The sequence below is a fragment of the Dendropsophus ebraccatus genome, chromosome 8, assembly GCF_027789765.1.
Source record: "Dendropsophus ebraccatus isolate aDenEbr1 chromosome 8, aDenEbr1.pat, whole genome shotgun sequence".
Classification (NCBI taxonomy): Eukaryota; Metazoa; Chordata; class Amphibia; order Anura; family Hylidae; genus Dendropsophus; species Dendropsophus ebraccatus.
The window spans coordinates 39,455,013-39,466,908 of record NC_091461.1 but is presented as its reverse complement, the minus strand read 5'-3'; the positions used below and the strand labels follow the sequence as shown (position 1 = coordinate 39,466,908).

Genomic DNA, 11,896 nt, shown 5'->3' with positions numbered 1-11,896 from the left:
AATATGGTGATCTCAGGTCTGTGTGTGGCCACTCGGCCAAGGAAATCCAATCCGTAAAACCACTAATGAACTGTTCCTTTACCAATATTACTTTTAGGACATACTATACCTAGCTACCTAATATACACCTGCCACCAGTTAAAGATAACTGTGCATAAAACACCCAATAAAGAACCTGCTAATGTTCCACCACTTGTGAAAACTGGTATGGTTCAGCAAAAAATTCCAACTGATCCATACTGATGTATTATTATGTCTCCGTAGTGTGTGTCTCTGTCTATCCAGTGGAGGCCTGTCTGACATGACTAGTGTATACTCCGCTATGGAATATGTTACTGTTACATAAATAACAGTGCGTAATTAAACAAGACATATATTGTTATCGCTTACTCAACAGAATCCATTTGCTAATTATACTTGCACAAGTAGCTATTAGTGCTATAGGCTATAACAAGGGGTTTCAACTAGCTTTGCAAGACAAACAACCTGTGTTCCTGAATCTGTAACCATCATATATCCACAATAATAGGTAAAGATGCCCAGGGCACAGACCAGTGAAGTAAACATGGATTAATCCAAGCTGGCATTAAAGCACTGTATGAAATTTACAGGTGATGACAGACTCCCACCTACTGCCGCTTCACATAACACGTGGGCTTTGTCAAGGTATCGAGTATAAAATCAGCACTGAGTCTTGCTCCCTAAATAGCGGTGACGTCAAGCACACCCACCACATGTGCAGAATAAAAACAAGTCAATGGACACACACACATCTCTACTCCAGAGACAGTTATTGGAGACATAAGTTGGATTTTTTTTAAGAGATTCAATTTCTAAACTATATTCAGAAAACCACTTGGTTTTAATAGGAAACAAATGGGTGGATGAACCCACTTCAAAGCAGTCTACACATGGCGGAAGGAGAGAAGGAGAACAAAAAGGTGCTTAAACCCTCATCAAATACACAGTAAAAGCCAGTCCCCGGCTTTCTATTAGGAGCGTAACGTCTGTCCTTAATAATGTATTAGGCTTTAAATGTGTTAAGGATATTGCAGCCATTGTTTGCATACAGTTCTTTAGTGCATGTGTGATACTGGTGGGTAGAGAAAAGTTTACATTAGTGTATAAAAGCATTCACCCACATCCCATTTTTTCCAGGCTTTAATAATGCATTTGATAATTAATATTGATACAGATTTTTTTTTTCTTTTAGCAATTGCCCTATTTGTGAGAATTTTCTCTCTCTATAAAGTAGACCTACTGTATTTATGGTTACCAGTTCATTTGCAGGGCTCTATATAAGGGCCCTATTACACAGAACGATAATTGGTCGAATCTGCCCTATCCGGCCGATTATCGTTCTGTGTAATAAACACAAGGATCAGCCAATGACAACGATCATTGCCTGATCGTTGATATAGGTTCAGACCTATAATTGTCAGGCACCGTCCGTGCATTGCTATTCTGTATACTTCCTGGAGCTGTTGCTCCCCCCCCCCCCCCGGGTGCACATACCACCAGCTGAGAAACACTAGCTTGGGGCCCTATTACACAGAACGATAATTGGCTGAATCGCCCCTATCTGGCCGATTATGGTTCCGTGTAATAAACACTGATCGTTGATATAGGTTTGGACCTATAATTGTCGGGCACCGACCACACAACGCTACGTGTAATAGTAGTGCGCGGCCAGTGGCTGACAATTTGCAAAGTGCATACATTACCTATCCATGGTCCAGGCTCCTCCTGCACTCTGCTTTCCCCAGGGTCCCGCACGCTGCAGCTTCAGAGCGGCCTGTCTTAGCTGACAGGCTGCTCAGCCAATCACTAGCCGGGACTGCTGCGGCCAGTGATTGGCTGAGAGGCCTGTCAGCTAAGACAAGCCACTCTGAAGCTGAAGCGCGTGTTACCCGGGAAGAAGCTGACCGCAAGAGGAGTCCTGAACCCTGGATAGGTAATGTATGCAGTTTAGGGAAGGGCTGCAAGAACAACGGTAACGAGGCCAAGTTAACGAGCGCTAATCTAGCAGATCAGAGCTCATTTACAGTTATTATCGGGCCTCAATCGGGACGTGTAATACTACCCTAAGACAACATGCTCAAATGCACACTGTGCTGCTTGGTAACAGACGTCCAGGGTCAACTTCCTTCTTAGAATATGTTATCCAGTTGGAAAGAGTCTTTTAGGATACAAACACACAGGGCGGATCCGCAGCGGATTTCCCGCTGCCAATTCGCAGCAAAATCCTCTGCGGATCCATTGCCTGCAGTTTCTATGAGAAGATATACTCGCAGTGGGATAAAGTAATCCTTATGAAAAGTTATCTGAGTTTTTAACTCTTTCTTATGGATATGTTCACACTAAGTAAAAAAAGAAGAAAAAAGGCATCCGCTTTTTCTTTTTAAAAAGACGTCCTTTTTTGCCGCAGTTTAATTGACCTTAATACAGCGCATTAAAGTCAATGGAATGACAGCCGCCCAATACACACAGTGTATTAAATAACAGATGTTATTTGGGCGGACAGCAAAATAATGATCATGACAATTATTTTTGGATGTCTTTTGCCAACAATGTATGTTATTTTTTAGTGGTTTACACGCAGTTTCTTTTTTCACCATCCTTTCACCGTCTTTACTATTAAACTCAATGGACTTTTCAGTTAAAGACACACCCAAATAGCAATTAGTCCACCCAAGCTAGAATAACGTACCAACAGCTGTCATTGCACTGACAGGCGGCCATACCATGAAATAATGTTGTGGGAACATAGTCTTTGTGTGCAAATCCGGCAATAACTCCACAGAAATACAACATATAGTTTATAAAAAGATTTTTTATTTCATTTTTGTTTTGACCAAGTAAGCGGGACTGCTGCTTTAAGAGGAGCGTGGTAAGAGTATACCTCCAGATCCAACAATGACATAGAAAAAGGCAAAGAAAACACAGGAGCATAATACCGCACATCAGTTGGTTGTCATGCAGTACTTGTTAGATCCATTGCTCTGATGTCCAAGTGGTGCCCATTTTTTTCAAGTGCCTTCCCAAACAAACCTTTCGCCGTAAGAGTCCCTTAGCAACATACAGTACAAAGTCTTATTGCTGTAATATTACAATATGGCATTAAATGATTCAGTAATTAATGCTGCAGAAAAAAAAGAGAGGAAAAAAAGTGCTTGGACCTTATACTGTACATACATACATTTTGTATTTTTTTTTGTTCTTTTTATAGTTATGTTTGTGGCACTCCAGAAATTATTTTATTCTGTCTGTAAAGCAAAACCGTCTATTTTTTTTTTTATTAAGTGAAAAATGTTGAATTGCACTTTTAATGTGTATTTGGAATGTTAACAAAAAAAATAATAATTAAGAAATGACTTTTTTAAGCTAAAAGACCATTTACCATGTCGGGCCTTACTTATGAATGTATTTATATATCATCTACAACTATAACCTTGGTCCATGGATACTGTATACGGAGGAAAGATTATTTTTCAAATTTTTTCATGATTTTGCTGAATTACATAGGATCAAAGTTTTGACAAAAATTACCCTGTATTTCTTCTTACTTTATATACAACATTTAACATTTCCCAGTCCCTGCATTTTTTTTTTTTTTATTCCAACATAATAAAAATATAGCAATAGTCTTATCTGATAGGTTAGACTTCAAGTAAAGGTGCAGAAGAGAGAAATGTCATGTTCCTTTAAATGCGTTGGTGTTCTAGATTAGAATGCGTCATTTACAGCTCCACTCTAGTAGAATGTTCGTCTCTTTACTGCATGACATAAAACCTCTTTGTAGGAGCTGGCAGATTCCCTCCCTGCAAACATAACTTTATCGTTCCCTTTTTTTTTTTGTGTACTTTGCACTTGTCAGATAATTGTGTATTTACACGTTTCTAAAACATACAATAAAAAAACAGTGTCTCTATGATAAGTGGCCTTTTAACTTAAAACTCCTATCACGAGAAATGGTTATTTCTAAAGCAACATAGTCAACTAAACTGATACGAAACAAAGAAAAAAAAACACACACACACACAAAGAAAACCTTAACAATGGTTTTGTATCAAATGATGAAACGTCAGCGGAAGCTTCAAAGCACTGAAAAACCAAAACATATCTAATAAAATAAAATAAAAAAATTAAACGGAAATAACTAATCGTTTGTTATTCTAGATAGGGGGGGGGGGAGGCATACACCATTGTCCAGAATTATCAGAATTAAAGCAAAAGTATAAAAACAATCCTGTATTAACCACATTCAGAAGTGAAAAGGTTGTCCACCTCTAAATAAGGTTAAGATTGTTCTGTTCCGAGTGTTGGGGTCTTCTTTTACTGTATGCATACTTAACAAGGCTAGCTTGCTGTCAAAGTTAACTGGTGACGTAGTGCTTTGTGGCAGGCTGCCCATAGACCCTATAGAAATCTTGACGGCCATGTTGCTGGGTAGCATCAATCCATTCTCTGACAGCGAGTCCTGGAAGAGACTGTGTTACTGAAGGTGTGGGTGGAAGAGGGTGAGAGTATTCTTGGGAAGAGACTGTCCAAGGAAAGTGGCCAGACCTAGGATATGGTTGGTGCCCACTATGGTTGGACACTGAAGAGCAATAACAGTTGTCCACAGAGCACACCAAGATCTTGCGCCCTCCATACTGGGAGAGGACAGATTGCTGAGATGATGAACTGTTAGGGTAATGGGAAGGATTGAAGACAGAATTGGAGTGGACCGGCTGTGGGCCGCTAGGAAGTCCTACAATATGTTGGGTAGAGCTGCAAGGCACCATGGGCTGTGCCGACTGACCCTCACCAGTGGAAGATCCCTGGCTTATGTACTGGCCGCTAACAGTTCCAGGGGCTGAATCGAGGAAACTGCCTTCCGGAAATGCAGTTGAATGTTTGCGCTTCTCTCCCCCCGAACTGCTTACATTGCAGGAATACATAGGAATGCTCTGCAAGAATGGCACTGGGGTGCTGAACGGGCCTGCAGCAAATGAGACAAGAAATATATTAATTAGGAGCACTTATAGAGGTGAACGTGATGCAAAAACAATTGACAACATATTTTATATGACACACTATAATAACATTTAAGACAGGCTGCGCACAACTTTCGGGCAAGAGTTATGCTCTTTTTACTAATTTTAGGACAAAACTAAACAGTAAAATATTTGGAATATAAGGAGCACCTTAAACTTAGCCATTCTCACCTACCATCTAATTTGCCCATGTATTTCCAGCCTTGCGCTGGTTTCACATTGGCCCAATACGGCTGCATTCTTTGTTTCTATATAACTGCTGCAGGTACCAACCTGACGGTGTTTCTGATTACCTAAATAGCATTTTTGCATCTGTATTACACCCATATGGAACCTGCCCTGGGGTATGTTCACATGTGATGGATGTGCTGAAGATTTGTTGCAGATTTAGGCTATGTTCACAACTTGTAAGAGACCGGCTGTTCCGTGATCTGGCCGGGTCAAGGAACGGAGGGTGTCAGAAAAGATCATCCTGGCCGGGACTGCTGTACTGGCCAGATGATCTTTACTGCCGCTGAATTTGGATGCATCCGATTTCCCCGCTGCTGCACGCTCCATTATGTGAACTGAAAGGGTTTTCTGTGGCCGCTATTCATTGAATAGCGGCTGTAGAAAAAGGACATATTAGTTTCTTGCGGCGCTGCTAGGGATACCGGCTGGAGTATATACTCCGGCCGGGATTCCTTAGAAGGCAGTGCTATGTAAGTTCCGTAGTAATCATGGCCGGTGTTACAACGGCCGTGATTACTAAGGAACTTACGTAGTGTGAACATAGCCTTATACAGTACTTCCCACTACATATCTGCAGTATATCTGGCAAGAGTGAATACAGAAAAACAGGCTGATATGGCCCTATGTAACAAGGCCAGCGATCAGACCGACCGCTTATTTGAGTAAAAGGAAACCATGAATGATCTAGCAATCCCTGTAACGGACTCAATGAACAGGAGCTGATCAACAGCTTGGGTCGTCTGTGAAAGAACACCAATCGGCATTCATTTATAAAGCCTGTGTAAGTCTAAATCTATTTTGTGGCCCTGCTGGATTGTTTGTGTGGCCCTTCCTGGCAATCATTTGTTGGCACATATCCTTTATTCCACAGGAAAATGTGCAGATGACAGCTGATGAATGGGTTCAACCAACTTTAATTTAAGGTGTATGGGTACCTTTAAAAGAGGTCCTGTCTCCCTATCTGCAACACAATGAGGGTTTGTTCTATTGGCGGGGCTGGGCTTACACTGGATGATGTCCTATATAATGCTTTCACGTCTTCATTAGTGTTGAGCGTACCTGTCAAACTACTCAACACTAGTCATTAACCCTATGGTGTACTTTGATACAGTGTACAAACAATCATACTACACAGCACCATGCAGTATCACGTAGGTGCCTAAACCCCCACCATACAGAGAGGAAATGATACCAATTCACAGTGTCCAAATAATAGCTCGTCACATAACATAATAAAGTGCTATGCAGTGTCTAAATAGAACAGTTAAGATTTGTGTAGGCCGGAAGCTTTGAATGCCAGGACAATCGTGGTGCCCCCTGCAGCAGGAGATGCCACATGACCCACACACCTCATATCATAATAATAAATAGAAGTGATATCACTGGGGTTGGACGGCCTGTAATGGAAACAAAACCATTAAATGGTTGCGGAAGAACGCGTATTTACCTTCCAGCATTTTCCTCATCTGTTTCTCCTTCTTTGCAATCTCAGTCAGGAAGAGCTTGGAGTTCAGATGTCCAATTTTGGGTGGTGGCAGGCTTCCTCCTGTGCAGGTCTGAGTCCTGTTACCACAGAAAACAGGGAGTCCATTATATCAATGTTTTATGGCACGTTCAAGCCATTTCTACATTTACTCCTGCGTTGCTAACCAAAAATGCTCCATACACCATCTAGCCTTAGTTTGCAGCACAGATTACTACATGCTGGCCCAATGTGTCACCCTGTGGTATTCATTTATGGAAAACTGTAATAATATTGAAGCTGACTGAATGCTATGAGTAACATCATTGCATTACCTTTCCAAACTCTCAAACCCAGCAACAGGCTGTCTAAACATAATACAGACACATTGGTAACTTAAAGATTTCTTAATATACAGTAAGGGCCGAAACAAGCACTCCACTAGTGTGTGACCCTTGTTTATTTCATTTGTAGGCTTCACATATCCTATTAGATAGGAGAATACACGGACAGGAAATTAACATTATTTGACCCGTTGAAACTATGTGATCAGCATCTAAACAAGTGTATGCTTGGTTTGCTCGCCCTATTACACTGGACGGTATATTGACCAATAATTGCTCCATGCAAAAAGGGCCCAACAAACCAATATGTGCTTCCACTAGGTTCTATTATAAGCAGGCTGCAACCAAAACTACTTGTTTCCTTGTTTAAATGGGTTTTCCCACTAACCAGAGATGGTAAATCAGATGAATAGCACATATATAACGTAAGAGATTACAAATGTGTAGCTTTCCTAGGTAAAATAACTTACATTCCTGTGTTATTCTTTTCCCCCATCTATCTTATCACTTCCTGTTTCCTCTATGAATAGTTGCTATGTTGTATACCATGCAACACTGCGGTATACATTTATCGAAACAAAGCAGGCACATAGGGGATTAGTCAGTACCTACCTCTAAAACGGTACATTCTCAAAAATTCTTGTACGTGTGAAATATGCTTAATATAACATTATGAATCAATTTGGACCTATTTATTTCTTTAAGGCTTTATTCACACCTATATATGAATGGTTTGTGTGAGATCTCTTAGAAGAACGTAGGAAGGCCTCTCCCATAGCGAAACTTCCTAGATATTCACAGACTACATTCAATTCTGACCATATAATCCGTTATGTGGATGAAACCTAAGAGGTTTTTAGGACCTGTGTGGTTGGGACTGGCTGTTCATAGACTGGTTGATTGCCACAAGTCTTCACAAGTTCACTTATAAATGAGCAGAAATTCACTAATATATGGTTATGATCCTTGTGAACTACGGAATTAGGGCGGATTAAATAGTGTCATTGATTGAATAGCACTCAATTCTTTGTGAGGACAGCGGAGTGCGCATGAGGCATCCTATTCAATCAATGGGACAGGCGGAACTTCAAGCGGAGTCCACAGATCGGACTCCACTTTAAATTCCGCCATAATTCCATAGTGTTAAGTAAATGGACACATTGCTGCACGTGTTTATGTGATTGGCCTTGCAGATGCCTATTAATAGAACATGGAAATAGATATATTTTCCTACATGGGTACCATAAAAATCTTACTAATCATACAAAGAAAGTCCACATGCATACAGTCCACTAAGAACTCTTACTGCAGTCCTGCCCAGCACGTGTCTTTATCCGTGATTACACAAATGCAGACATTACCAATGAAAGTCACTCTCCAATCCTTCAACCCTCCCTTTATGTCCTTAATCTCCCAGACTAAACAAACCACTTTACCTAGGAGACTACCAGTAAACAACATATGTAGCAGAAAACGGCACTGCCTGAAATTTTAATCTCACCTGTCCATCAGGATTTTCACCGATTTTGTATTCTAGGAAAGAAAAATCAGGTTAGTGAGGTTATAGTAAAGGTATAGTGTGGCCTAGATCCTGAGACAACTGTCCATGCAGCTGTCCCAGTCACCAAAGAACAAGTGTATTATTTAATCAATTTCATCAATGAAAACTGACAAGATCTGGGGTACACGTAATACCAAGAACTGAAAGATGTCAGGTTGGAGTCAAGGAAAAAGTCTGCCTGTAGTCAGATTTAGACTATGTTCAGCACATTAAAGTCAATGGACCTGCCTACACTGGCATCCCTTTTTTGACAGGTTGTTGACCTATAGCCCAGGGTATGCACTGAAATGATATGTGAATGGAGTTCTGAAGGGGTTTCCAGTTTATAAAACTATGTCTGCCTTCTTCCAAAAACAGCACCAAGCCTGTCTATATGTCATGTGTGTTATAGCAAGTTAACCCTATTTACTTGAATTGAGCTGCTGTGCTCGATAGAACCTTTAGATAGGTGTGGTGCTATTTTTGGAAGAATGGGGACATGTTTTTCTTATTCTGGACCAGCCCTTTAATCCCCCAAAATAATAAGGCAATATTGATGGTAACCTTTTTCTTTCATGCTGCCTGAACCACAGGTCATCGGAATGGTCCCTGGTGGCAGCCTTGACTGCTAGATCTCCTCCTATACCCAAAAAGAGAGACATGGTGGCGTGGAAGACACCATCCTTATGACTTGTGGTTCGAGCAGCATGAAAGTGACGACAGGTTGCCTTTAAGTACTGGCAACATTTCTATTCTTTGCTCTTTACACTGGTGCTGTGGGGTCTGTTCTTACAGTAGCCCTGATGGATATGAAATTTTACAACTGACCCTAAAAAAAAATTCATCAGCTTATATAATGCACCATAGAGGATTTAGGTTGTTTTTTTTTGAAGACACAGAAATCTGATCTAACCGGTACCTGAGTGATTACAGTCTTAAGCACCAAAAAACGTCTTAGCAGAGCTGTCAAAAAATAATAAGGAAGGCAACCAAGACTAGCGATTATCTGTTTCAGGCTCAAAGGGCTAATTTGAAGTTTTTCAGACTGGCGGCTAGAGAATACCTTTCTCCTTCTGAGATCCATTACAGTTTTTTCGGGGAAAAAAAAAGTCAGTAAGAACACAAGATTTTAAATAAAGTTAATGGTCCCTTGAGGAACAATGTATTATCTAAGCCTGTGAAGTTTGGGTTACTGCCCGTCATACCCATCTTACTAATAGTCAATGATAATAACATATAATGACTATAATGTTCTTTTTGTCCGCTCATTATAAATAAATAAATAAAAAAAGATATTCCTGATTAAAAAAAGGACTCTTCAAATGAAAATATTGCTTTTCACATAAAAATGTGTTTTTGAATTACGGCCAAAATTAATAAAAATTTTAATCATACATTAAGTCACTTTGTTAAATTACTGTTAATAAAAGGTATTATTACTGTTATTACATTGCCGAGAAAAAAAAAAGTAGCAGTTATGGTTTTACATTAATGAGAGCTTTCCTAAGTCATTAATGGGCATTAAGGAGCGGGTTGGCGTGTACAATGTGTTCCTGTTATATTGCTTCCACACAACAAATATTGTACTGGGTGAAGCTGCCAGGATAGCAAATACTTGAACCAAGGGCACGTACGAAAAAAAGACCCACCAAGGGGTTTAAAGGAGTTTGCCAGTCTGTATGTCAATAACATTTTATAGCCATATAATGAAGGTTTATATACCTTTTAGTGGATAAAAACTGATGCAGACCTAGTTCTGCTTTCATACAGCTGCAGTGACACAGCATGTTAGTTAAAGGGGTTATCCAGCGCTACAAAAACATGGCCACTTTTTCCCCTCTCTTGTCTCCAGGTTGGGTGGGGTTTGGAACTCATTTCCATTGAAGTAAATGGAGCTTAATTGCAAACCACACCAGAACTGGAGACAAGAGAGGGGGAAAAGTGGCCATGTTTTTGTAGCACTGGATAACCCCTTTAGGTAAAAGCTTGTTGTGTTCTGTAAAGATCACTTTCAGCTGTCTCCTTCTTATCACAGACAGGTATAAATATAAATAGATAAGATGGGCTCAAACCATTCACGATAGGTTATAGACATCACCCCCTTGCACACTCATCTATGCACAGGTCACAGAATAGGTCTAGAAAACTCTCCCATGTGAGTGAAGTGACTACTGTCTACTCTATTATTTCTCATGGTCATGTAGCTGCTGTAAAGCAAGTCTTTAAATGCTGATAAGAGAGCAAAGCAGAAGCTCAGGCAGTATGGCTGCCTCCATAGTAGTGTACAAAACAAAAATGAAATTCTGGACTCCAGGATCAGGGTACTTCATTGTTAAAGAATACCACCATGACAGATCCCAGTATGTGAGGTGTAACTCACCTTCATGAAGTTAATGTCCTCTGTTTTGTCGAACATGACCTGCACAGAGCTCAGGAGCTTTTTGGCCTCTTGCATACGTTCGTTCAGTTGCAGGACCTGGGCTGCATTCTCATTGCAGAACTTGGCCTGGGCCTTATCCAAAATATCCATGGTTTTCCTCATATCTTCATCCAGAATCTGGTGCAATCTCTCATACTGCTGCCGAACCTCATCTTTTAGTTGATTTACCTTTTCCTGATGGAAGAAAGACCAAAAACAACAGCAATGTGAACAGTGTCGTTAAAAGGGCCGAATACGGTCGGTATGTGCATTATATAACTTAGATGTTGGCTGCAGCTGTACGTCACACAGAAAGTGTACATCAAAACTAGAGAGTCACATGTGGCGTATCGGCAGCAGATTTTCCTCTACCTATACAGTAGCAGCAAAGCGTATGAGATTTTTAAAAAGTTACTTAATCTTCAATCCATGCTGTGCACATGGTGCATGTTTGTGGAGTAATTTCACCACTGTCTTTCATGGGGACAGTGGCATAGCTACCATGATGGCAGACCACACAACTACTATGGGGCCCAGAGCCCCCCTTCCTCCTGATCGAAGCAGCACCACCTACCTCCAAGAGGTGGTGACAGCAACCCGCCTAATAGCAGCAGCACCTAACCCCCCCCCCCCCCACCATACTCACCTGCCCGCTGCAGCGTTCCTGCTTCCAGGCACATGAGTGACGTCACTCACATGCCGAGGACCTGTAAGAATGATGGAACGCTGTGTCCAGTATGGGCTCCAGGGATGTCATGCCCCTGACAGCAACCCCCAATAGCAGATTTTGGTGCATAATTGCTGTGCCACTTACACTACAGAAAATTTGGACTGTTTCTTTCCAGGTCCGTTCCCTTACTT

The 11,896-nt window shown here is 40.9% G+C and overlaps 1 protein-coding gene across 1 annotated transcript in view; it reads right to left on the bottom strand.

Moving 5' to 3' along the window:
• Positions 1-2,815: 2,815 nt before the first annotated feature.
• Positions 2,816-11,896, bottom strand: part of TRIM8 (tripartite motif containing 8) — a 64,275-nt gene continuing 55,194 nt past the window's right edge. Inside the window, exons 3-6 of the mRNA XM_069980203.1 lie at positions 10,997-11,230; positions 8,578-8,609; positions 6,718-6,833; positions 2,816-4,984 (exon numbers count right to left, since the gene is read on the bottom strand). Coding sequence (XP_069836304.1) covers positions 4,377-4,984; positions 6,718-6,833; positions 8,578-8,609; positions 10,997-11,230 — 990 coding nt within the window. The 3' untranslated portion in view covers positions 2,816-4,376. The remainder of the gene's footprint in view (positions 4,985-6,717; positions 6,834-8,577; positions 8,610-10,996; positions 11,231-11,896) is intronic.